General features: G+C 47.6%; 2 protein-coding genes and 1 long non-coding RNA gene across 7 annotated transcripts in view; 1 reads left to right on the top strand and 2 right to left on the bottom strand.

The window, feature by feature from the left end:
* The window catches only part of SLCO3A1 (solute carrier organic anion transporter family member 3A1), a 374,786-nt gene extending 355,554 nt beyond the window's left edge, over window positions 1-19,232 (bottom strand). For both annotated transcript variants that reach the window (XM_086365341.1, XM_086365340.1), the window contains exon 1: window positions 18,856-19,232. In XM_086365341.1, the coding sequence (XP_086221467.1) occupies window positions 18,856-19,035 (180 nt within the window). In that variant the 5' untranslated portion in view covers window positions 19,036-19,232. The remainder of the gene's footprint in view (window positions 1-18,855) is intronic.
* LOC147349748 (uncharacterized) overlaps window positions 18,130-27,163 on the top strand; it is a 75,788-nt gene continuing 66,754 nt past the window's right edge. The window contains exons 1-2 of the mRNA XM_086365342.1: window positions 18,130-18,243; window positions 18,495-18,858. Of these exons, the coding sequence (XP_086221468.1) occupies window positions 18,137-18,243; window positions 18,495-18,858 (471 nt within the window). The 5' untranslated portion in view covers window positions 18,130-18,136. The remainder of the gene's footprint in view (window positions 18,244-18,494; window positions 18,859-27,163) is intronic.
* LOC147349747 (uncharacterized) overlaps window positions 22,948-27,163 on the bottom strand; it is a 168,600-nt gene continuing 164,384 nt past the window's right edge. For all 4 annotated transcript variants that reach the window (XR_015150477.1, XR_015150474.1, XR_015150476.1 and 1 more), the window contains exon 3: window positions 22,948-23,493. This is a non-coding gene — a long non-coding RNA (uncharacterized LOC147349747). The remainder of the gene's footprint in view (window positions 23,494-27,163) is intronic.

The following is a 27,163-nucleotide window of genomic DNA, read 5'->3' as shown; positions in this document are numbered from 1 at the left end:
ATAGATGGGGAAACAGTGGAAACAGTGTCAGACTTTATTTTTCTGGGCTCCAAAATCACTGCAGATGGTGACTGCAGCCATGAAATTAAAAGACACTTACTCCTTGGAAGGAAAGTTATGACCAACCTAGATAGCATATTGAAAAGCAGAGATATTACTTTGCCAACAAAGGTTTGTCTACTCAAGGCTATGGTTTTTCCTATGGTCATGTATGGATGTGAGAGTTGGACTGTGAAGAAGGCTGAGCGCCGAAGAACTGATGGTTTTGAACTGTGGTGTTGGAGAAGACTCTTGAGAGTCCCTTGGACTGCAAGGAGATCCAACCAGTCCATCCTAAAGGAGATCAGTCCTGGGTGTTCATTGGAAGGACTGATGCTGAGGCTGAAACTCCAAAACTTAGGCCACCTCATGTGAAGAGCTGACTCATTGGAAAAGACCCTGATGCTGGGAGGGATTGGGGGCAGGAGAAGGGGACGACAGAGGATGAGATGGCTGGATGGCATCACTGACTCGATGGACGTGAGTCTCAGTGAACTCCGGGAGTTGGTGATGGACAGGGAGGCCTGGTGTGCTGCAATTCATGGGATCGCAAAGAGTCGGGCACAACTGAGTGACTGAACTGAAACTATCTTTATTCAAAGTTTTCATTTTAAAATTCTTCATAATGAACATATATTATTTTTACAAAACAGGAAGGTCAGTTTTCTTTCTTATTCTCTTACAAAAATTTCTTTGGTCTAGTTATGTTGAGATAAAATCGACATACAAGACTGTATAAGTATAAAGGGCACATAGTGATTTGACTTATATATGTCATGAAATGATGACCACAATAAGGTTAGTGAACATCCATCTTCTCATACAGATAAAAACGAAAGAAATAGGAGAAAAACATTTCTTTCCTTGTGATGAAAACTCAGGATTTCGTCTCCTAACAGCCGTCGTGTGTAACAGACAGCAGTGTTAATTACATTTATCATGTTGTGCAAAACATCCTTACTACTCATTCAACACAACTGGAAGTTTGACCAACTTGACTATTTTTACCCATTTCTCCCTCTCACATCCCTGCCTCTGGTAACCGCAAATCTGATTTCCTTTTCTATGAGTTTGCTTTTAACGTATAATTGACCTACAACCCTATGTAACCTCCCAGTGTACAAGGTAGTGATTTGATGTTCTTTCTATACATTTCAAAATGACCATCTTGATAAGTCTAGTTACCATAAGGTCATTTTCCTTTAAAACCAGGACTCCAGAGAAGAACATCTAATGTAACAGAAGGTGGTTGCAATGGTTTAGGGGAAAGAGCAGGTTCCAAACAGAATGTGTAATGTGATATGATTTTATTATAAATAATTAATAAGAGCAACATACTGCAGAGAGGTACTGGCTAGGCACTTTGAATAGATTACCTCGTTTGGTAGCCTCAAGCTCATCTGAAGTAGGTATATTCACTACCACATCCTCAAAGCCCTGAAAGAATGTGGGTGGGTAGACCCAGAGAGAGTGAAAGTTCGCCCAGCAAAAAGTCAACATTGTGACTCCAGGTCACAGCATCACGGATGACGTTTGCTTCTTCTTCACTTTGTAATGTGTCTATAATTATTTGTATTTTCCAAAATTTTAACACACATATTCCTTGCATAATAAGTAAGACAATAAAGTCTTTGTGTTAAGAAAAAAAAAAGCCACCAGCATGAACTTGAAGTTCAAGTTAATGGTAAAGCTAAGCAATGTGGCCACACAGGGCTTCGAGACATCTCAGCCCATGCTGGAACCAGCTGTGTGGGGCAACAGGTGTGAGTCCACAGGCCAGGGAGGTATTCCAGCCAGACTCCACACACCCTCCACAACAGCCTTTGAAGCTGAAAGGCAAACATGCTCAGTAAATCCACCAGCCTCCTAGTCCCCCACGTCACAGGGCCTCATCCCAGTAACCAGCCCTGTTCCTAGGATATCTTCTCTCTTGACCCTCCCAGGTCCTAACTCCTGGGATCTGCGAATGTGACTTTATTAGGAAACAAAGTCTTAGCAGATGTAATGATGACTATTCCAAGGACGAGTGCCCCCCCACTCACCCCGCCCCAACCCCACTCCGCCCCAGCAGCTTGCCAAGTTCTTCTCAAGGAGAGCAGGAGGGGAAGTTTGAATGGCCTCCATCCAATTTTTAAACTGAAAACCACACGCCCACTTTTTGCTTGGAGACGTTTCCTGTGTGTGAACACAGTTTGTTCTGTTACCAGCTTTAAAGTTATCCAGAACTGATACATCCGAGGCCAAGCTAAAGTGTTTGGTTTTTTTTTTTTTAAGTCCAATAGGAGAGGACCTTTCCTAATGCTGGCTCATCTTGCAGAAATCTCATTTGGAGATAACTCAAGAGAGAGGATGAAGACAGAGGTGTCATTGTGTGTGGATGGCAAGGTCCCCCTCCTCCACTGCTCCCGTCCCCCTGAAAACAGTGCTCCGGGACCCGGGGCAGCCTCCTGCCCCTCAGCTCCATCATGCAACACAGCCATGCCTGCTCCCAGCCCCGTCCGAGGCTGTGGCCTCCTTCCACACGCTCAAAGTCTGGCTTCTAGCAGCAGTTTTAGGCACTACTTCAAAGTGGGGTGGTGGGGAGGGGAGGACAGAAGACTGGCCAAGAGAGACACCAACAGCCCCGCACTGCTGGCTGGAGCTGAGGCTCCCTGGTGCCAGCCCTGGCACGATCCAGGATGCAGCCGTGGCCCCCTGTTCCCAGCCTGCCTCTGCTCAATTGGGGGCTCCCCAACTCCACCCCACATCCAAGGGCTCTCTCTAGCCAGACTCTTTCAACACTAACCCTGACTGCTCATTCCCTTAGATCTACCCTGAACAAAGTCAAGCAAATTATTCTCCATCTGCAACCATAACCATTTCCCTCATCCTCTCAAATCCATCTCCATCACCACCTCCCCCCTGACACCAGCACTTTGCTGCTATGGCCAGAGATCATACCACCCCGGGTGAACACACCCGGACTAGTTTCGAGGCTCCAAGAGGGTTGACCCCACTGCCTGGCCCGGGACCTAACACAGTCTAATGAATGAGCAATTAATGAAAACATTATAAAAACAGGCCATCTCCCCCACTGAAATGTATCAACACCATGAGGCCCAAGAACACGCCTTACTCAACTCTATATTGCTTACAGCACTGAAGGAAGTTGTTCAAGTTAATTAGTTTGGCAGAGACCGAGCTGAAGTCTTTACAAGGAGCGTGTGCTGGGAAATTCCGAGAATCATGCAGCTCCCACGTCCACCCAGAAACCACGGAGATGAATGAGGTGAGAAGGCAGATGTCTGGTCCTCACGGAACACGGACTCAGCCAAATCTCAGACTGGCTGGCACAGCCCTAAAGTGTCTGTCAGCCTCATCAAATCAGACTGAGCTTCAGGGAGGAGACAGGGACCGTTGCACATTTTACCAGTTGTGAATAAGTCCCAAGTGTAAGAGACAGGGAACATGGGCTGCCCACAAACACACCCCCACCCAACATCCATACACATAGAATGCTCACTCGCATGTATTTCTAGGCTTTTTAGAAAAGCCTAGAAATTGCCCTTCATCAAATGATGTGATCATCTAATGCAATCTCTGCATTCAGTTACGCCCAGAATACAGAAAGGACGTGTTCAAAGCTACTCAATAATCCAACAGGTCCACTCCCATAAGCCACACCAGCCCCTCACAGAGAGAAACACAGTTATCTTCTTACAGAAAGCAAGCAAGGAATCGTCAGAGGGCAGCATTTCTTCTAAGACAGAGCTTCCCAGTTAGAGTAACTCTCCAACCAGTATCCCATAATCTTCTTCATATCAGATCAGATCAGTCGCTCAGTCCTGTCCGACTCTTTGCGACCCCATGAATCGCAGCACGCCAGGTCTCCCTGTCCATCACCAACTCCCGGAGTTCACGGAGACTCACTCCCAAACTCTAAAAAGGGCAGTTTGTCCTTTTCTTTCTTTCTTTTTTTTCCTTTGTACCTTTAGACTGTTTTCAGGTCCTTTGCTCTTTTTCTTTCCTGGCATAATGGGTCAAATGTGTGTGTGTGTGTGTGTGTGTGTGTGCACACGCACACTCAGTCACTCAGTCATGTCTGCCTCTTTGGGACCCCATGGACTGTTGCCCATCAGGCTCCTCTGTCTGTGAAATTTTCCAGGCAAGAGTACTGGAGTGGGTTGCCATTTCTTCCTCCAGCGGATCTTCCCAACACAGGGATTGAACCTGTGCCTCTTGCATCTCCTACATTGGTAGGCAGATTCTTTACTACGAAGCCACTTGGGAAGCAATGGGTTCAACTAATGGGTTGAACGTGTTCCCCGCCCCCCGCCCTAACCTCGGCAAAAGACATGGTAAAGACCTAACTCCTGGGATCTGTGAATGTGACCTTATTAGGAAACAGTCTTAAGAGATGTAATTAAGGTCAGATGTGGATACTAGGGTAAGGTCCTCATCCACAACTACCTTATAAGAGGAGGAGAGGGACGCACAGAGGAGAAATGCCATGTGACCTCAGAGTCATACATTAGCGGGTACAGCTGCAAGCTAAGAGATGCCGGGCATCAAGGGCCACCTCCAGAAGCAGAAGCGAGGAAGAAGCAAGAGAGGATTCTTCCCAGCGTCTCAGAGCAAGGGTGGTGCTGCCACCTTGATTTCAGACTTCTGGCTCCCAGGACTGTGAGAAAAGAAACCTGTTGCTTGAAGCCACTCAGTTTGTGATGATGTGTTCCAGCAGTCCCAGGAGACTACTTACCACACCTGGGTCCTTCTTTCAGAAACACCCACAGAAATACACTTATATTCATCCACCTTCCCTCTAAGTCCAGCTCCCCACCCAAGGATAACTGTTAAAGCCACCTTCTCTTTAATACACATCACATCTTTCTACATCTAAGGGAGAAAAGACCACCTGATGGTGGTCTAACATCTGAGATGCCCAAAATGTTTAAGAATGACCCTACTTCCCTATGAGCCCCATGGAAGCAAAGGTTTAAATAAACACAAAGAGCCCACTCCCTCACTCCCACTCTGAGATCAGATTTAATAGAGCTCAGGACGGGTCCCAGACAGCAACAATCACCATGCCGTCTGTGGTGAAGGATGGGATTGGATTATTAGGGCCTGTAGGAGGTAAGGACTCACTGCCTCGACCCCTGAACAAGGACAGTGGGAAGCCAGCAGAGGGGAGCTGGATAAAGCTGTGAACGGTGCCCGTGGCAAAAGCCTGGCACAGAGTCCCACTCCACAGTGATCCGGGTTTGGACTCCCAGGAGCACGCCCTCACCGGAGTCTCACAGACCCGACTGTGACATCCTGCCAGGCTGGCGAAGCCTGGTTCTGCTGGGGTCAGGGGCCAGCGCAGGGAGGTCAGAATAAAAATGAATAAATGAGCAGGAGGCAACAGAGCTGAGCTGACCACTGTGACCCTCACTGTTCTCAGCCGGCACAGAAAGGCAACCACAAGGTGACAGACCTCAGCGAGAACTCTCAGCTTTCTTAAAGCAAAGGATCTAAAATGTTTCACTTGTCACGTGGAATTGTTTCCCTGATGGCCTTGGGGTGCCAGGACCCTGGGGTTATTTTTAATTGGCTGCGTTGGTACTATTATTCTTAAATGACGAAAACATCCCCCAAGGAAATCCAAAGTGTCAGAAGGCAGATAAATATAAATGCATATATTTTTATCTATTCACTAGATTAAGGATAGGTAGTGTTTCCTATCAGGAAGCAATTCTATTTAAGAGATAAAAAGAAGAGGAGGGATGCTTTAAAAGGCAGTGAGAGAAGTGAGTGTTTTCCACCCCCAGCATTCACCAAAACATTATTTTTAACTATACATGTTTCTAATCATTATGTCCCAAAATAAAACTCGTCCAGTTTACCTGCTCACGCCGGCTGGCTACTGTTGGCAGCTCTGGAGTACATTTAGGTAAGTGACTTAGTTCTGGGCCCTGATTCTGCTGAAGATGCAAGTAATTAACAAACATAGAGCTTTCCACACAGACGTAAGATCGAGGCTCCCCACGCAGGCCAAGGCCAACCTCAGCACACAGGCCATCAATCCACCTGTGCATCTCACAAGTTCCACGGGCTGCCTTTGGGCTGAGCCCAGGGGCTGCTGGCTCCACGCGCCACTATGAGTCCAGCAGCAGCAAGGCAGATGTCCCCGCCTGCAGCCGGCAAAGCTGCAGAACTGCTCGAGGACTTCTTGATCTACTTACATGCATCTCCACCACACTGGCAAAAGTAAAGAGAAAGCCTTAGTTGCTCAGTCATGTCCGACTCTTTGCGACCCCATGGACGGTAGCCCACCAGGCTCACTGTCCATGGGATTCTCCAGGCAAGAATACTGGAGCAGGTAGCCATTCCCTTCGTCAAGGGATTTTCCCAACCCAGGAACTGAACCTGGGTCTCCTGCATTGCAAGCAGATTCTGTACCACCTGAGCCACCAGGGAAGTCAAAGCAAAGGTAAAGGGAAGGCACTAATTTATCTTTTTGTTGCTGTTGTTTGTTTCCAAAAGAGATCCTCCTTCAGTCTGGCTGAAAAACCTGTTGTTGGCACATTAAGCCTTGCAACCAACACAGTTTTTACCAGCACTGGGGAGGCCACCCAACACGCCACATTGTGAGTCTTGCCCTAATTTTTTTGCAAGGGAGGTCTGTCTGAGGCTCTTCTGTAGCTATTTCAACTGGTCTCGTTCCCTTTACGTCTTTCTCTCTCCAGTGTTCACCACGGCCACAGAATAACCTCCTTGGCTACAACTCAGGGGACTGGGAATCAGAAATTGACCCTGTAGCGTGTGGTGCTATGTACCCGCCTCGTGTATGGCTCTCAGAAGAGGACGATGTCACGAGCCACACTGAAACACACGCCAGTTATCGCAAACAAGACAGTCCACCCCACGAGCCATCAGCATCCCAAGTGCCAAGATGGCAGTGCTTCAAGAAATGAAGTGACCGAAGATAAAGCCCACTCCAGTCAACAGCCATCATCCCACACGTTCCGCTGAATGGCATGAGCCATCTCTAAGGCCAACCTTAATGGACATTGGCTCTTGCAACGTTAGTACTGTGGTGACCACAGACCTAGGTTAAGCCTTTGCACCCCTCGAGAGAAAGGGGGGTGCTGGTGCTGAAGCAGGGCACCTACTTCCCGGGGGCTGAGCTCTCAGCGGCTCTGTGGGTCTACTTCAAACAATTCTCTGACCCAAAAAGTCAACCGAGAGCTGAACTAATCAACACCATTCTTTATTATACAGGTTGCATCACAATAATTGAATCTTACATAATAAAAACAGGTGCGTCCGGGCTGCTTTGAGATTTTTATCTTCATTAAGGGAAGAGATTTCAGGTACAGTATTTTCAAGCTTACATAATCAGTTAGAGGGTGGCTTTCCAATTTCAACTTGCTTATATTCCAGGTGGTAATTTCTCATTCCAATCAGCTGAGAATGGAGACTCGCAGCCAGAAGTGGGGAGGGGGCCAACAATTAGAAACAGCCTGCCTATTTTACATGAGCCTTTTCCAAAGGTGGGGAGAAAGACAATACCATTGGCAGGAATATTTTACAATAGTCTTTAATTGAAAAACATGACTGGCCACTGCTTTCCCTCCCCAACCCTGCAAGTGTAGAAATGGAGGTGCAAAGACTCATTTCAACCTTTCTCCAGTTCCTGTGGTTGTGTGAACAGAGATGTAGGAAGGAACTGGCTATTCTGTTTGTATTATTTCATTACAGCCCCCAGGACTGTCTGTTGAAAGCCTGCACAGCTTCCTATTTCTGCTAACACTACACAGCTTTAGGATGCTCACAAGTGACAGCCACACAGGCTTTGTGGTTTCAAGGGTTACCTGGACAGCCAAGTTCATTATCCAGAGACCTGTCCCGAAGGGCAAGTCACCAGACGAATTAGAATCTGCAAGCAGTACAGAACTCCCACCGGGAGTGTGGATGGATAGAGACATGAACAGAGAGGCACAGACAGAAAAGCAAGCGGCACACTTCGGGCTTTTGAATGGCCCTTGCTACTGCCCACAGCTTGGACCTTCCGCCACATCCCTGTGAAGAGAGTGCCACACCACTGTCTCCTTGAAGGGGCCTGAGGCCACAGACAGCTCGTGGCAAAGATTCCAACCAAAGCTGACCTGGAAGTAAGACCCTCTCCTTATAGAAGTGTCCTCTTTGACTGTGTTACCTGGAACTTAAGATGCCAGGTGGGATAAGACATCCCCCAAAGGAGGTACTAAAAAGCCATTGTCAGGGTATTTACAGGGGAAATCATCATGACGCCAAAGGGAAGAATGGGCCCACATCTCCCTGCTGCCCCTGCTTCAAACAGCAGGGCCCACAGCAACCTATGTTCCTCTTGTCATCAAGTATTTCCAACGAGTGTTGACTGGAAGGGATAAATAAGAAAATTCTAATGTCCAACTCTCATAACTTCGCCAAATAACTCTTTCCTATTTGGAGAGGAATACCCAGTCATTTAAGAAGTGGCTGGGTTACCATGATCTCTACTAAACAGCAAGAAACTAAACAGTCTGTTAGAAAGGGCTTCCCTTTTCAGAAGGGCTTGACTCAAGTCACAAAGAAGAACTGAAAGAAAGAAGCTGGGAAGAGCCGATGACAGACAGTCTGCCCACATCCAATGGGCCATGGGCCACTTCCGCTCTGCATGTTGTCACGAAACCCCCGGAAGGAAGTCTCTCGTGTTCGCTCACTTCACAACTGTGGCTGTAGAAAGTTCAGTGCTTTAGAAAGCTGACAGGTTCCTTCCTCAGTGAGGCCAACAGGGAGCCACCGGGGTTTGGAGCTCACGGGCCCTCAGCCTGTGTGTTCCTGAGACGCCTGTGGCATTTGAAGGTGAACCTAAGAACTCACCTAAAATAAACCCCGTCCTTCCCAAGGACCAGACTGACCTGGCTAGGGGAGAGAAGATTCAAAACCACTGATGGGAGGAGAATGGCGCCGGGCAGTATCTACCCTGCTGTATGACCCCCGCCAGGCCGCAGGCCCTGATGGACGTGTCCACCAAACGGGCAGCAAGACTGTCAGGATCTCCTTTGCTCTGCTTCCAAGAAACCAAAAAGGACCACAATCAGGGAATTTCCCACAACTGCGTCTGCTGAGCCCTGCTGATACCAAGCAGGGTCCTGCGGGGCTCCTGGCCTTTCTGTGTCCCCCATTTCTTTGATTACAGGGAACAACCTTCATGCAGCCTCCATGACCTTGCCTGGGTTCCAAAGGGCAGATTCAAGCAGTTGTTAATGAGGGAAGGAAGGGGATGTGAGACGCAGGAGAAACAAACCATCAAGAGAAGCCTTGGGATAAGATTCTGGTTCCTTATCAAGGCATACACACAACCATATCTTTGAGCTATTCTACAGAGCCTGAAACCCCCTCCAAGAGGGAGAAATTAACAATTAATGATGGTAGGCTGCACCAGCATGCAGACCCCAGACTAGCTGGACCCGAAGGTTGATGATACTGACTCCTAACCACCAATTCATTAGAAGAATGTCCACGAGTGGATCACACCCTCTTTGAGCAACTGCTATAAAACTCACTGTCTTCCCCAAGTTGGGACACATGGTTGTGAAAGCATTAGCCCACTGCTGCCCCCTTGGCTCAGCAAACTATAAAGCTATCCTCTTCTACTTCACCCAAAACGCCATTTCTGAGACTTGATTCAGCACCAGTGTGCAGAGAAGCTGAGCTTCTGGCATCACTGCTTAGAACTGTAAAAGGACTAAGGTGAAGGCAGTGGGTGCTAAGTGGGACCTGAGCTCTTCCCTGCAACCAGGGCTGAGCTCTGAGGTTGCACATCTTGAACAAGGCTGCCTGGAGGGTAGCATATGTCCACAACATATGTCCCCCTGTCCACCTCCCAACACCCCAGGAGGCCTTAATGTGGCTACTTTTCATCCAGAGAAACAGATCTCCAATTAAGGAAATAAAGCCCAGGCCACACACAAGAGCCCACACCCTCAGGTCCCTGGAAGGGATGTCTGCTGTGTCAAGGTCAGCGAGTAGGGCTATGCCATTATTGGTAAAGCAGCTACTGAACACTGCACCCTACGAGAAGCACTCTATCACGTGTCCCTGAATTTCAGTCTCTCAACCATCTGTAAGATGGGCTCTCTCAGCATCCCATTTTTCAGATAAGAATACTGAGGCTCAGAGAAGTCAGGTCACTGGGAGCAAGTAAGGAACAGGACCAGGTTCAAACCTAGGTCTTTTTGACTCTAAGTCCGATGTTCTCTTCCCTGCCTCTCAGCTGCCTACAGACCTAGAAGACCTACCCAATCTTCTCTACCCTGTGGCCACAAACCAGAGCAAAGATCCTCAGGGCCTCCCGTAGAGAAGCACCTGTCCTCCCGGCTGGCCATGTGCTGTCCCTTCTCTGCTCACCTCAGAGTACCCACTGACTGTAAATGGCCAGCAGAACCATTATTATAGTGGACTTCTCTTCCATGTGACTAATAATTTTTATAGCATCTGTAACATGAAATGCTGAAGCTGAGTCTCTAACACGTTGGCCACCTGATGTGAAAAGCCGACTCATTAGACAAGACCCTGATGCTGGGAAAGATTGAGGGTAGGAAGAGAAGGGGGTGGCAGAGGATGAGATAGTTGGATGGCATCACCAACTCAAGGGACACGAGTTTGAGTAAACTCCGGGAGAGAGTGAAGGACAGGGGAGCCTGGAGTGAAGCAGTCCATGGAGTCGGAAAGTGTCAGACAAGACTTAGCGACTGAACAACAAGATGAAACGGATTGTTGTACTTATAATAAGGCAATGAACAGAATTAGCAATTTATTTACTAGTACTTATCTCTTGCTTTTAAAAACTTTTCATCTCCCAGACAAAATGCACAGCAAAACAGGAAATGATTTGAATGTACGATACACTAAACCAAACCAGAAATTTGACCAAAATGATTTTATTTCTCATTGGTTGGGGCTATATAGTTCTTATGTAAATATGTATAACCATATTATTTTAATAATAATAATGCTGCTGCTGCTGCTAAGTCACTTCAGTCGTGTCTGACTCTATGCGACCCCATAGACGGCAGCCCACCAGGCTCCCCCGTCCCTGGGATTCTCCAGGCAAGAACACTGGAGTGGGTTGCCATCTCCTTCTCCAACGCATGAAAGTGAAAAGTGAAAGTGAAGTTGCTCAGTCGTGTCTGACTCCTAGCGACCCCATGGACTGCACCTACCAGGCTCCTCCGTCCATATATATGTATGTGTGTGTGTATTTAAAACACATATTTTAAATACATATTTAAATATGCATATTTAAAATACATATTTCAGATAGTTAAAACAAAAAATCTGATGTGATCTGAGGGTCACCATAGTGTCTAAAAGAAATTCCAAAATTTCTACTTAGCTTTCATTATAGAAATAGTCTAAATAAGAAATCTATTTTTAGAGTTCAAGATATCCCTGATATTACCACATGAACCTCTGAATAAGAATAGCAGCTAGTATTTATTGTCTATTCGGGATTCCCATGTGGCTCAGAGGGTAAAGAGTCTGCCCACAACGCGGGAGACCTGAGTTTGATCCCTGGGTCAGGAAGGTCCCCTGGAGAAGGAAACAGCAACCCACTCCTGTATTGTTGCCTGGAAAGCCCTATGGATGGAGGAGCCTGGTGGGCTACAGTCCATAGGGTTGAAAAGAGTGGGACACAGCTGAGTAAATTCACTTTCACTTTTCATGACTATTCACCACATGTTCATGTTCAAAGTGCTTTATGTATGCTGACTGAGTTAATACTCACAGAAACACTATGAGTTTTAAAAGCAAACACCAGTGCACAGAGAGGTTAAGTGACCAACCCCAGCTCACAGAGCTGGCAAGAGGAGAACAGGAGTGAATCCTGGGTTTTCGGATGCTCAACCAGTAAGTCACAGCTGTCACGAGTGCTTGATGTTCTCCACCTGAGAATTTTTACCATTTAACTTGGAGTTTGTATCATTGAGCAATACTGTTTCTCACAGAAACACCTGAGCACTCAGATCACATCAAATACAAGCGTCTTAGAACCACATCAATTTACTTTATAAACCAAAGTCACGGATGACACTGCTTCCTGTGTATCATCTATTTTTCAGACTTAGAGAAACAGAAAGCAAAACTAAACTAAAAGAGCAAGGATGCTATCTTCCTGGCCTACAGATTACCAAAGGCATTTCAGAGAGGGAATAAAATATAGGTGACTTGTCTTCAGAAAAGACTGAGTTCTAAATCCACCTGGGCTCCATATAATCAAAATTACCACCAAAATGCCCCTTAATATGCCCCCCAAATGACAGAATACTGTATCTGGTGAATGTAACCCTGTATAAGAACATGTATATAAATGGGTAATGCACACGAATGCACAGAATATGGTGGCTTAGACAGTACAGAATCTGCCTGCGATGAGGGAGACCTAGGTTCCATCCCTGGGTTGGGAAGATTCCTTAGAGGAGCATGGGAACCCACTCCAGTATTCCTGCCTGGAGAATTCGATGGACAGAGGATCCTGGCGGACTACAGTCCATGGGGTCACAAAGAGTCAGACACAAGTGAGTGACACAGTACTACAAAATCCAGGCTTCCCTGGTGGCTCAGTCAAAAAGAACCCGCCTGCTAATGCAGGAGAAACAGGAGATGCACGCTCGATCGCTGATCTGGGAAGATCCCCTGCAGAAGGAAATGGGAACCCACTCCAGTATTCTTCTTGCCTGGGAAATCCCATGGACAGAGGAGCCTGGTGACCTAAAGTCCATGGAGTCACAAAGAGCTGGATGTGACTCAGTGACTAAACCACAACTACAAAATCCAGGTGAGTAGAAGTGACGAGACATGACAATGGGTATTTTGACTCGACTTCACAGGAGCATGGTTAGTCCATGATGTGTGCAGTTAAATCTGTGCAAGTGAAACGTGTCTGTGAATTTGGAAGTAAGGTGCTGGAGAAATGCCACTCTGTCCAGAGCCGAGTTCTCCAGGGCCACAGAGGCTCAGCAGCTTGCCACTCATCTGCCCACAGTCAGGCCCACCCCCTGCAATCCAAGGACCATGGGCAGCTCAGGACAAGTCCCCGTGGCTCTCACAGCCTCTGCAGGAGGCCTGGCACAGACCCTGAAACCAATGCCAATCTCTGCTCTCTCTCTCTTTCTAACCAGCCAACAACATTCACAGAATTTTTTTTCTTTTTTTTCCCAGACTTACTTATATAGGGAAGGCAGCTGTGACCTCATCATTTTGGGGACATTACACTTACTCATGCCTGGCCAGTCTGCTAAGTGAACTCCGTCCCTGGACGAGACAGCACCACCAAGCTTGCTGTCATAAGAAGAGCAAGAGAAAGTCACAGAGAGACTCTTGCCCAGGTGGCCTCAGCACAAGAGGAAACTTACGCAGTTTCAGAATGACACTGTTCAGGCAGCCAGCAAAAAGGTGAATTTAAATGCTGAGAAATTGATCAGCAAGGCAGGGCCGCTGCAGAGAGGCCTCTGGGTCGCCCTCTTTGGAAGGTACCTAAAACTGAAGTGCAGAGAGTTACCCAATTCAGGAAACAGCTCTTGGTCCCTTCACAACTAATTCCATTTCTTCGATTGCTAAACACACAAGAGGAAACCCCCACAGAAATTGAGGTATATACGCAAAGGTGGTTGAAAGGAATTGTCAGAAACATTTTTTTCCCCTTAAGTGATTATTAGCTAAACATTTTCAACCAAGCTGTAAGGAAAAAAAAAAAAAAAAATCAGGGAAATTTTTTTTCTTCCTACCTGGGGCTATATAGTAATTATGCAAATGGAAGGGAATTTGTCATTTTGAGTAACCAAAAGTGTGTAAAATAATTTGATTAAGGAAACTACAGTTGCCTTAGTCATCATACTAATTTGACAAGGACTTTAAAAATTGTCTCTCAGCTGTCTGCTTCTGGGTTAGATATGCAAAAAAAAAAAAAATCTTCACAATGATGCTTTAGAAATACAAAAAAATATATAGAGAGAACAAATCCAGTTGCTTCACCTTGTAAGCTCATTGAATGCTATCAGGCCTAGGAAAAAGGTGACCAAAAGCAGTGAGATGGAACCTTGTTCACACACTCAGCCCTCCGTCTCCTTCTGTTGTCACCAAAACCTCAGACTTGGTTTTTGCATAACTCTAAACACAGAGAAGCAAGTCAGGCAACGGAGGATGAGATGGTTGGATGGCACCACTGACTCAATGGACATGAGTTTGAGCAAACTCTGGGAGACAGTGAAGGACAGGGAAGCCTGGCGTGCTGCAGTCCATGAGGTCACAAAGAGCAGGACATGACTTAGCAACTGAACAAGTCAGACAAATACTATATGATATCCCTTATATGTGGAATCTAAAATTAAAAAAGAAATCAACTTATTTACAAAACAGAGACTCAGACTCACAGTCATAGGAAACAAACTTATGATAACCAAAAGGGAAAGGGGGGAAGCAGGATAAATTAGGAAGTTGGGATTAACAGACCCACACTGCTGTATAACAAAATAGATAAACAGGGATAAAGTACTGTACAGCACAGAGAACTATACTCAATGTTTTGTAATAACTTGTAACAGAAAAAATCTGAAAAAGAATATATATATATATATATATAGAAAAACTGAATCACTGTGCTGTCCTCCTGAAACTATACTTCAATAAAAAATAAACTATTTATTTTAACAACTATAAAAGCTAGATTATACTTCAATAAAAATCAAGTATACGTCAATAAAAAATAAACTATTTAAAAAATTTTTATTTTGGCCTCGTTTCATGGCATGTGGGATCTTCCCCGACCAGGTATCAAACCTGTGACGCCTGCAGTGGAAGCACAGGGGCCTAGCACCAGACTGCCCAGGAAGATCCTACCTTATTTTAATAACAAGCTGCAAAAAAAAAAAAAAAAAAAAAAAACCAAGGACATCCTCCATCCTCACCCCTGGTTCACAGGAACCTCTTGTGTGCCTCACCCAGAGGCTAAACTGGCCTTTTTAGGATTTTATCCTGAAGAAATTCAAATGCATTTGTAATTGAATCTCATCCGTAAGAGCCCAGAGGTGTCCGAGGTTTTAATTTCCTGCACACATCCTTATCAACTCCAGTCCTCAGTCATTTGAGAACGCACATCAACCTCTGTAGGCAAGGCTACCCTCAGTGAACGGCTTGGAATATCCCAGTGGGTCTCCACCAAACTCCATCAAGTGCAAACAATACACCTTTCTCTCCATGCAGTTTCCACAGGCCTGTGTCTTCTCCAAACAGCCCAAGACTTTAACAGATGTTACATCCTCGCAAGTAGGTCAGTGCAGACTGGAGCCACCCGAAGCAAAGACCCAAGGAGAGGAAAATTAAATCGCATTCTCTCTTCTGCACACAGTGATGTTCAAATGGAATGGGTCCCCTCTTCTTAGGAAGAAAAAAAATTTCCTAGCCAGTCAGGAGGTTTAAGTGACTACAAGAGACCATTTCCCTGTGACTGCTGGCTTATGTGCAGCATGATTTCCAGTTAATCACTGGCAAGGGTAAGAGATTTCAGAATCCACAGCTGGCCCGGGTTGCACCGGAGTCACCTTATCTACATCATGATCACCATCGAGTCTAGGCATCAGGGTCTCAGCCCTTCTGCACTGCCCCAGGAGACCCGATCCCCGGGCCAAAAGTTGCCTGTCCCCTGCCTCGCTTAACAAAGGGTGGTTTTCTCCCATACGGGTCTACCTTGAGCATGTGCAGGTTCTTAAGGGAAAACAGACACAGACACACACACAGAGTCCAGCTTTTCAAAGTTGCTTCTCAAATCACAGGTGACTTCCTGCTTCAGTTCTACAGTCGGGAAGTTCTACAGCTTCAGCAAAGACACTAGGTCATCTGTCTTTTCAGAAAGAAAAGGGAGAAGTGAAATGAAGCCTCCAAATATTAAAAAAAAAAAAGGCACCTGGGAAGATGAAATAATAAGGTAGTAAATGTCATAGTAAATGACATGGACTTGGAAATCAAATAGGAAATAATATCATAGGCAGAGAATCTGCCATCACCCTTCTCTTCCTGAAAGTAAGCAGGGCCCCCAGGTGTGCTCTTCACTAGGTATCTGAAAATGCTTCCTCAGAGGGACAGGCTGATTGACAGGGTAAAGATCCCAGAGAACATACACCTTGCACATGGACCCCGTGTGCATGATCACCTATTGCACGTGGATCCCGTGGGTGTGACTGCCTACAAGCACAGGTTCTGAGGTTTCCAGAAAGCCTTTCTGGCAAACCTTCTACAATGTTTCCTTCTCAAATTAGCCATGAAGAAGTCTCACATCACTGAGGGTACCACAGCTTTTAATTCTACCTTCCAAATAGCAGATGAAGAAGAAAATCACAAGCTGCCAGAAAGAGCAAAAGCCATCACAATCCAATTCATGGCAAGCAAACTATTCATCTTCATGAGGTTCAGGTGGCAATGCAGAGCTGCGATCAGCCGGGTAAGGCAGAGTCCTGAGCAACTGATGCCTCGACTCATAGTAATCATAATGAATCCAATTTCCTAAGCCACTCCTTTCCTGGGCCTCCATCTGCTTTCTGCCAGTCACCTGTTGACTCCGGTTACCATACGCCTCGAACCAGGCTTTCCCTCAGCCCAGGCTGGAAATGCCGAGAGGCCCCCAGCAGGTGGACTCAATTCCTCACCAATTCTGGTATCACAGTCAACTTCCTGTCCCCCAGCGCCAGCCCTGCCACTCGTATCCACCAGTCCTCTGCTTTCTAACTTCGTAAAGGGGCTTAGGCCACTCACTTGATCGAAGCCCAGCTTCATTTCTTTCCAAAAGCCTTAAACCATTGCAAGCTAAAACTAGGCCCATGCCTTTATCATTTGTGGTGTGAAAAGTTCTTTTGGTATTTTTTTTCCCTAGATGTAAAATAATTTATAAATGGTGAGCTTCCAGATCTGTGTCCACAAATTTCCAAACCCATAACACTCTGTACACTTCATAAATTCAGCTTTTGCCAACAGTAGACACTATTATATGGAACATGAATAATCCACTCTATTGAGCAAAACTGGTTTGAGGCAAACTGTTAAAAACTGGAGGCAGCTGTTGATAAACACAGCCCTGGTTTAGGTATCACATACTTTGCATATGCTATAGTACAGAACTACAGGTATTTTTATTACTGTGCATTTGCGTCTTGGTAATATATGTCTCTATTTTAATAACAGTCAAACTCCTCCAAGGACACTCTGATATACTGATACGCTCCCCTCACACCCCAGGACAGGATCACTCCCTGATTCCAAAACTGCAAAGGCCACAGGTACTGTCTACAACTATGTGTTCAAACTACAAGTGCATTTTGTAAAACAAAAATCTAAATGGAAAAGAAAACGTGCTTTTGGCTACAGGGCTTACCGGCAGCATACATGTCACGGATGCAGGCAGGAACTGGGATCTAAACGCCTCTCATCTGACACAGAGCAAAGAAAATGCATTTGACTTTCAGAAGCCCTGTTAAGTCTGCCACCCCAGGAACCGAGCTGAGTTTGAACAGCCCTCTCTTGTAACCACATCACTGACTTTATCCCACACCAGAGAGCTAGCCTGCTTGTACTTCCCTCTGACAGCAAGCCCCAAGTCTCAGGAGACTGTTGAGGAATGGTACAGGGCAACGAGCGACTGACCCTCATTAACTGCACCCCAAAGGCCAGGGATTAATGGGACCATCGTGCAAAGCATGGCTCTATCTGGGGATGTGGCACTTCCACAGCCAAAATCTTGTCCAGTTCTATCTCCATCAAACTTGCTCACTAACACTCAAAGTCTATGACATTTGATTTCAGTTTCAGGTCAATAGTCAAGAAACGCCTTAACACTATACACTCTGAAAAATCCCGTTTAGTCAAGACAATACTCGGCTCTGGAAATGCATTCTCTGAAACCCAAGTTGGGACCACCTGCGCGGGGCAGGAGACAGCGGGTAAAGCAGGTATTTGCTAGTGCTGAGTCATTACAAGCTGTTTCCTCTGATATGTTATGCACCCCTGGCCATTTGAACATGAATACCCCCTTTCAGAAGGCAGATGGAATCCATGTACAATGTGCACCATGGCGCAACACCCCCTTGTACACGAGAGAGACCATGGTGGGGAATTCAGGTCTAAGAGTGGGCGGCAGAACTGCACAAACTCACAGCTGCTCTCCAGGTACTGTAACTTTATCCCAGACGCTGAGAGATGGTTAATGGGATACGAAGTGGGAATATTCCCCCTGCAGCCCCAGCTCGGATCAGTGCCCCACACTTGGGCGCCTTTTCCTCTAAACTGTTACATCCCTCCGTAATTGGCGGATGGAGAAAGCACTGGGAGAAATGATGCATAATGGATGTGTTCTCCAGGCGGCTAGAATGGGGAGTAGAGGACGCGACATGCTAACGGGCTTTTCTTTCCTTGTGCAGGTCACCTGAAAACCGCGATGCCTTCCCCTCCAGGAGTGCTCCAGAACTCACCCTCTGGCTGTTTTTAGAAGGAGTGGGGGAGAGGGATGGTTTCACGCCCACCTGCCCGCTGCCTCTCTTCCCCGGGTCCCCCCAGCTCCCTGCCGGCATCCACGGTCCCGCCGGCTCCCCGCTCGCCCAGCAGCCCGGGCCGGCAGCTCCCCCGGCGGCCGCCTCTGCACCACTCGCCAACCTCGTCGCCGGGCGGAGGTCATGCCCGCCTGCCCCTCGGCGCCCGGGCTGCCCCCTCCTCCTGCCAGCCGGGCACCTGGGAGCCGCGCTGGGGAAGGGGCCCGTGGCGGACTTGGCACGGGAGACTCACCAGGTAGGCGCCCACCGTGCCCTGCGCCAGCATCAGGGCGCACTCGGACACCAGGAAGATCTTGATGTTGGAGAAGCAGGACACCTTCTTTTTCTTCTTCTTGTTCCTCTGCGCTTCGTCCCCCTGCAGCTCGCCGCTCCGGCCGCCGCCCGACGAGCCGCCCGGCTTCTTCGCCTGCATCCTTCCCCCGCCGCCGCCGCCGCCGCTTTCCCGCTCGCGCTGGGTGTCGGGGCCGCTGCCGGGCGGGGGTGCGCGCGGCGAGGCTGCGTGCTGTCCCCGCCCCGGGCCCACGGCGGCCGCCCCCGTCCTGCCGGGGCTGGAGAGGTGGAAGGCACAGCTCTTCGCAGCCGCCGCCGCGCTCGCCCCCCTGCCTCCTTCTCTCCTCCTCCTCCGCCCTCCCTTCGCCTCCTCCTCCGGCTCGGGCTGTGCCAATCACAGGGGCTCCTCTCGCCGCCCGCCGCCGCCGCCGCCTCGCCGCCCGCGGACGCCCGCCGCTGCCATCGCCCGCTGGCTGGGGCCCGCGGGCCGCGCCTGCCCTCGTCTCCCCTTCTTCTAACGCGAGGCCCCGGCCTCGATCGCCGCTGCGCGCGCGCGCCGCGCCGCTCCGCGCCACCCGTGCGCCCCGGGGGAAGGCGCGAAGATACCGGCCTGGGGGCGCAGAGCGCGGACCTCCAGCCAAGGCTTGGGAGGGCCCGGGTGGCCCGAAGCACGCGGGAGAGGGGGAGCCCTTGCGGAGTCAGGGAGCGGGTGCTCCGGCTGGCACGGAGGCCGTGCCCGGCCCCTAGAAGGCGCTGCGGAGCGCGGGGCGCCGCCGCGGACACTGGGTGGTACTGCAAGGGGAACTCCGGGCGCCGAGGTGGGGTGCGAAGGCTCCCCCGCGGGGCGGGGACCTAGAACTCCGACCTCGGGGCACTTAGGAGGGGAGGAACGGTTTCTAGGAAGAGGAAGAAGACCGCGTACCTAGGAAAGGGTTGACGTTTTCCCCTACCAACTCCGCCCGCCCGGCTATTTCTGGGGACAGATGTTGCGCTCTGGGCCGTGGGGACGCGCCGGAGGTCAGAGCCGCTGAGGCTTCCACAGCCTGCCGGCCTCTGCATCTGCTCTCCTAGGCCACTGGGTGTGCTCAAAGGTCCCAGACCGAAAGAGGAGAAAAGAACGGAAGCGCAGCGAAGAAGTCCCATTAACCCATCCGGAGCTGCGCGGTTCATCCATCGCCCCCAGCCAAAGGGGTCTAGGTGGCTGCAGGGTCGCAGCGACCCCAGCAGAGGGCCTTGTGCAGCACGCTTGCGTGCCTGGAGCCCATCCTCAAGAATGATGTGGCCACGCGGCTAGAGGCCGCGGGAAGGTATTAGCCACAGGCCTGCCTTGGTCCCCACCCCTCCCTTAGCTTTGTGGCCGGGCCCCTTCCTTGCCTTGGCCTGAATATCTGGGCTCCCCGTCGCAGCTACTCTTTTTAGTCATTACCAGGAGTTTGGGCCACAGGGTCTGCTGGTCCCCAGACGGCATTTGGAAGTTCAGTGAAGCCTGGAAAGGACTGAACACTCCTGGTACTGCTGAGTACCAGGAGGCACTCAGCATCTTCCACTTGGTCCACTGGGGGGCTTAACCAATCCTTTGTAAAACCTCTCCTTGATAACTGTAGAAAATTCTGAAAGAGATGGGAATAGCAGACCACCTGACCTGCCTCTTGAGAAACCTGTATGCAGGTCAGGAAGCAACAGTTAGAATTGGACATGGAACAGCAGACTGGTTCCAAATAGGAAAAGGAGTTCGTCAAGGCTGTATATTGTCACCCTGCTTATTTAACTTACATGCAGAGTACATCACGAGAAACGCTGGGCTGGAAGAAGCACAAGCTAGAATCAAGATTGCCAGGAGAAATATCAATAACCTCAGATATGCAGATGACACCACCCTTATGGTAGAAAGCAAAGAAGAGCCTCTTGATGAAAGTGAGAGAGGAGAGTGAAAAAGTTGGCTTCAAGCTCAACATTCAGAAAATGAAGATCATGGCATCTGGTCCCATCACTTCATGGCAAATAGATGGGGAAACAGTGGCTGACTTTTATTTTTTTGGGCTCCAAAATCACTGCAGATGGTGATTGCAACCATGAAATTAAAAGACGCTTACTCCTTGGAAGGAAAATTTATGACCAACCTAGACAGCATATTAAAAAGCAGAGACATTAGTCTGTCAACAAAGGTCCATCTAGTCAAGGCTATGGTTTTTCCAGTGGTCGTGTATGGATGTGAGAGTTGGACTATAAAGAAAACTGAGCACTGAAGAATTGATGCTTTTGAACTGTGGTGTTGGAGAAGACTCTTGAGAGTCCCTTGGACTGCAAGGAGATCCAACAAGTCCATTCTAAAGGAGATCAGTCCTGGGTGTTCATTGGAAGGACTGATGTTGAAGCTGAAACTTCAATACTTTGGACACCTGATATAAAGAGCTGACTCATTGGAAAAGACCCTGATGCTGAGAATGATTGAGGGTAGGAGGAGAAGAGGACTACAGAAGATGAGGTTGCTGGATGGCATCACTGACTCGATAGACATGAGTTTGAGTAAACTCCGGGAGTTGGTGATGGACAGGGAGGCCTGGCATGCTGCGGTTCATGGAGTTGCAAAGAGTCATACACGACTGAGCGACTGAACTGAACTGAATAACTGTGTTTAAGAAAAAGACCCACTCTTCTAGGCTCCTGGGTACCAAAGCAGGCTTAAATCTGAAACTGAATCATAATTAACACTTGTATAATTCCTACTTACTCCCAAAGAACTTGAGTGAGAAGGAATGGTGTAATGGTGGGGGGTGTTGTCTTGCCATAACTTTTAAATACAAACTGATGCTTCCTGCCGTGGGCCCAGACATGATCTCACCTAGGCTTGGTGTTCCCTACAGATTCTCCCCTCCCCTTGTCTGGGCTGTCTCCTCTCTGAACTGGTTCTCACCACAGAGGTCTTTTTCCGTTGCCCCTGATCCCTGTCACTATCAGCTATCCCATTCCCCAAGAGACTATCACCTTCCTGGAGACCCTCCCTTTCTCTCCACATCCTCCCCTCACTCAGAGCCAAGTTTTCCATGGGTCATTCCTCTCACACCCTCAGCCCGCTCTGGCACTCTGGCATCATGACAGCACCTCATCACTTTTTCCCAAGAAGACCCTTGATGAGCTCGCCCCCTTCCCTGCCTTCCAGACTGTGAGCTACAAAGCTGAGCTAAGACCCTTTACTCGCATCTGAACAGAGAGACCTTGTCACTATTGAACTAGCTTTCAAAGTGCAGTCTAGTCCTTGAGTCTTATTTACATACTTTGTGATAACAAGAACTAATGTCTGTTGTATGCTGACTCTGGCCAAGCACGGTTGTTCTAAGTGCTTCACCCACATTTACAGTTTAAGCCACTCGACCACCCTCTAAACTAGATACTATTAGCTCTGTTTTACAAATAACAGGCCCAGAAATGTTAACTACATTTACCAATGTCACAAGTATCCTGTAAGTGGCAGGACCAGCCTTTGAAACCAAGGTGTCTGCTATCACAGCCCCAGTTTGGAACTCCCTATGTATTATCTTGTTTATCTGTTTATCACCCAGTGGTCTGTTTCTTGGGGAGGGTGGGATTCATATTGTTGCTATTTTATAAATGGAAATTCAGAGATGTAGAGTGACCAGCCCAGTGTCACACAAAAGGGAAAGGACTTGTATCCAAGTCCAGCTCTCTGTCTATACTACATTGCCTCCAGTACAGTCCAGAAGGGGCTTCCCTGGTGGCTCAATGGTGAAGAATCTGGTAGCCAATGCACGAGATGTGGGTTCAATTCCTGGAGCGGGAAGATCCCCTGGAGAAGGAAATGGCAACCCACTCTAGTATTCTTGCCTGGGAAATCCTGTGGACAGAGGACCCTGGTGGGCTGCAGCCCATGGGGTGGACACAACTGAGCGACTAAAACAGCCCATGGGGTGGACATGACTGAGCGACTAAAACAGCCCATGGGGTGGACACGACTGAGCGACTAAAACAGCCCATGGGGTGGACATGACTGAGTGACTAAAACAACAATGAAAACATTCCAAAAGAGGGATGACTATTTTTCATTTTTGACCTTTTATTTTACATAAAACTTAACTGTCTGTAGAAAAATCAAACACTTTTGCTGTTAGAGAAAGGATTCTGGAGTAGGGTTGTAGATTCCTCCTACAATTAATGGTAAGCAGCCATGAAAATAATTCAATGCCTAAAGCCTTAAGAATAATCAAAGTCAGCCTGAAGGCAGTCAGGCATTACGAGGCCCAAAGCTCAGCTTCTCTGCACACCAGTGCCAAATCGAATCTCCGAAACCAAGTTTTGGGTGAAGTAGTTTTGGGCTTTATCACCTTGCCAAGCAAAAGGGGCCAAAGTAGGCTAATGCCCTCAACCATGTGTCCCAGCTTGGGGAAGGGAGTGAGAAGCTTTATAGTAACTGCTCAAAGAGGGTATGATCTGTTTGTGGACATTCTTCTGATGGGTTGGTGGTCAGGTAAGCAGGAGTCAGCATCATCAACCTTCAGGTCTAACTGGTCTGGGGTCTACAGGTTTGTTGGCAGCATACCATCATTAATCATTAACTTCTCCCACCTGGAGGGGGTTTCAGTACCTGCAGAATGAAAGTGAAAGTGTTAGTTGCTCAGTCATGTCCGACTCTTTGCCACCCCATGGGCTGCAGCCTGCCAGACTCCTCTGTCCATAGGATTCTCCAGGCAGGAATACTGGAGTAGGTAGCCATTTCCTTCTCCAGGGATCAAACCCAGGTCTCCTACATTGCAGGCAGATTATTTACCATCTGAGCCATCAGGAAAGCCCAGAATAGCTCAACGATGTTGTTCTGTGTATCCCTCGATGGGGAAACAGGATCTTACCCCAAGGCTGCTCTTGACTTTCTCCCTGGTCTTGCATCCCCTCCTTCCCCTAATTAACAACTGCTTGAATTTGTCCCTTGGAACTCAGAGAATGTCATGGTGGCTGAATGAAGGCTGGTTCCTATAATCAAAGAAATGGGGGACACAGAAAGTCTTTGTGCCCAGGAGCCCCACAGGCCCTGCACGGTACCAGTTAGCCCCACGACAGTCAGAAGGAAATTTGTTCAAACTCATGTCCACTGAGTCAGTGATGCTATACAACCATCTCATCCTCTGCCGCCCCCTTCTCCTCCTGCCTTCTATCTTTCCCAGCATCAGGGTCTTTTCCAATGAGTCGGCTCTTCGCATCGAGTGGCCATAGTACTGGAGCTTCAGCCTTGTCCTTCCAGTGAATATTCAGGGTAACTGTCTTCATATCTGTTGAGCACGTGAGTGCTGATAGAGTGCTCTGAGGTCCTGTGTCTCACTCAGCTCTTACAGCGTGGAGAGCAGATCTTTATTAACCCCATTTTACTCATGGAAAGAAAGCAGCAAGTGACTTTGGGAGCTCATGGCTAGCTGGTGGCAGGAATTAAAAGCTGTATTTCCCACCCTAAATTGGGGGAGCACCGAGGAGGAGGGGGAATGAGATTAAGAAAAAATTTAAGCTTCCTATGATCTGGGGTGACCCCTCCAATCAGCTTCTGAAGTGGACCATCATGTCAAGAGCAAAACATTAGTTTAAATCCCATCCACCAACTGGGCGACCTTGACTGTGGCCTCGAGGAATGATGTAGCCACCATTTCTAGGCTGCAGCCTTTTTCGTTTATCTGCCCCGCCAATGGTGGATGATGCGTTTAGAACCGGTCACCGTGAGTGAGGCTTTCCAGGTTGCTCAGTGGTAAAGAACCCGCCTGCCAATCCAGGAGACATGGGAGGCTTGCATTTAATCCCTGCATTGGGAAGATCCCCTGAAGAAGGAAATGGCAACCCGCTTCAGTATTCCTGCCTGGTAAATCCCATGGACAGAGGAGCCTGGTGGGCTATGGTCCATGGGGTCTCAAAGAGTCAGACCGCACAAAGACAATTGACCACACATGCGTGCAGTATGAATGTGAATGACTGTAGAACCCTTGGGGTTATTTTAGCCTCTCAACTCCTTCCTGGGACTAGGTGATTTTTCTTTTTTTTTTTAATTTTTAAATTTTTAATTTTTGGCTATGCTCCATGGCATGTGGAATGTTAGTTCCTCAGTCAGGGATTGAACCCAAGCCCCCTGGATGTGAAGCACAGAGTCATAACCACTGGATCACCAGGGAAAAGTCTGACTTTTCAGAGTTAGATAAAAATCTTCTAGCTGAGGCTCTGATTCCATGAGCCCTTACTTTGCTGTTAAAAGTATTCCAAACACTGAGATGCTGCCTGTACTCTGGAAATCTGACCTAGGGAAGCATAAAGAAGATTGAGTGACATGGGAAGATAAACTGACTTTTTATTCCTAAAATATTAAGAAGCTGCATGTATATTCTTAGTGGTTTGAACTTGGAGAGCTTTTCTCCCCTGCTTTAAAAAGCACCATCAATTCATTCCTGTAGGAGAGAAGTGGGTTAACTTCATGGGCATGGAAAAAAAAAATGACAATATTTTCCACTGTTACTGGACTGTGGCAAGATTTCACAGCAAGCAGCCTCAATGTAATTCAACACAATGAGAAACCGTTGTTCAAGTAATTCACATGAACTGTCTTTTGCCAACTTCAATTTTGTTCACAGGCAAATACAAAGTTGAAAAATAAATGCAAAGAATGATTTCTGATTGTCACTGGAATGGAAAATAGATGCTTAGATATTCACCCTATGGATGGATTTTTCTTTTCTTTTTCTGAAAATACACCAATCGTGTATTGTGTCAAACCAAGGATAGAATTGGGGCTGGGCCAACTTCTTTGGCCTGAAAGTAATATTTGGGCTGAGTTGAAGCTTATTTCGCCTTCTTAGGGTTTTTCTCTCCCCACCTCCACTTTCCAATTAGCCTTATCCATATGTCTCTCTACCATATAGCCTGTGTTTGCTGCTTTCTATACCCATAGTTCTGTATTTTTAATTACATGTCTTAGTTTGAATGTATCTTAAACTCAACTAAGAAGTAAAAAGGATAAGCATTAATGTGGATGCAATTTAAAAAACAAATCCAAGTGGAGAAACAGAAGGAAAAAAAAGCTAATGAAGGATAGGTATGAGAAAATATGGTTTTTAGAAAATGTTATATTTATGGAGAATGAGTTTTGTGATAAAGGAGAAGGAATAAAAGCAAACATGTACCAACATTAGTGTATCTAGGGAGCTCACCATTTGCTACCTTCTGTTGATATTTCTGGGGCTTCCCTGGTGGCTCAGATGGTAAAGAGTCCGCCTGCAATGCAGGAAACCTGGGTTCCATCTCTAGGCTGTGAAGATCCCCTAGAGAAGGGAATGGCTACCCACTCCAGTATTCTTGCCTGGAGAATCCCATGGACAGAGGAGCCTGGCAGGCCCCAGTCCATGGGTTTTCAAAGAGTGGGACACGACTGAGTGACTTTCACATTCATTGATATTTCTATATAGTCAAAGCAATGGTTTTTCCAGTAGTCATGTATAGATGTGAGAATTGGACCATAAAGAAAGTTGAACACCCAAGAATTGATGCTTTTGAATTGTGGTGCTGGAGAAGACTCTGGGTAGTCCCTTGGGCTGCAAGATCAAACCAGTCCATCCTAAAAGAAATCAATCCTGAGCATTCATTGGCAGGACTGATGCTAAAGCTGAAGCTCCAATATTTTGGTCACTGGATGTGAAGAGCCAACTCTCTGGAAAAGACCCCAGTGTTGGGAAAGATTGAGAGCAGAAAAAGAGGACAGCAGAGAATGAGATGATAGCATCACGGACTCCATGGACATGAATTTGAGCAAACTCTGGGAGATATTGAAGGACAAGGGAGCCTGGCGTGCTGCAGTCCATGGGGTCACAGAGAATCGAATATGACTTGGTGACTGGAAACAACAACAAACTGATATTTCTGTAAATAAAATGTATTTATGCAAATAAGCCATTAGCTTCTTAAGGGTGGAGAGACTATCTTACTTTAGAAATAACGGAAAATTTCTTGCTCAGGGTCTAACAGACCTCCTGCCAAGAACCTTGATATTTTTGACTGGAACAGGAAAATAACCCAGAAGGGGTCCAGATTTCTAGACAACTTCCTTCCAGGTACTCTCCCCAGGGACCCACTTCTCCAGCCCACCAAAGTACATCCTTCTTGCAACAGGAAGTGCCCCTCTCAGCCCCTTTCACTGACACCACACTTTTACTTTTCTTTCTCAGAAAAGGAATATCTCAGCTCTGCTCCTCATCTCTGAACAATGCATGCCAATCTTTGTAGCATTATTCTAA

This window comes from Bos grunniens, chromosome 21 (genome assembly GCF_055505025.1).
Source record: "Bos grunniens cultivar Pamir isolate PY7600 chromosome 21, Bosgru_T2T1.0, whole genome shotgun sequence".
NCBI lineage: Eukaryota > Metazoa > Chordata > Mammalia > Artiodactyla > Bovidae > Bos > Bos grunniens.
Note: the sequence above shows the minus strand (reverse complement) of the source record. Positions and strands in the feature narration are given on the sequence as shown.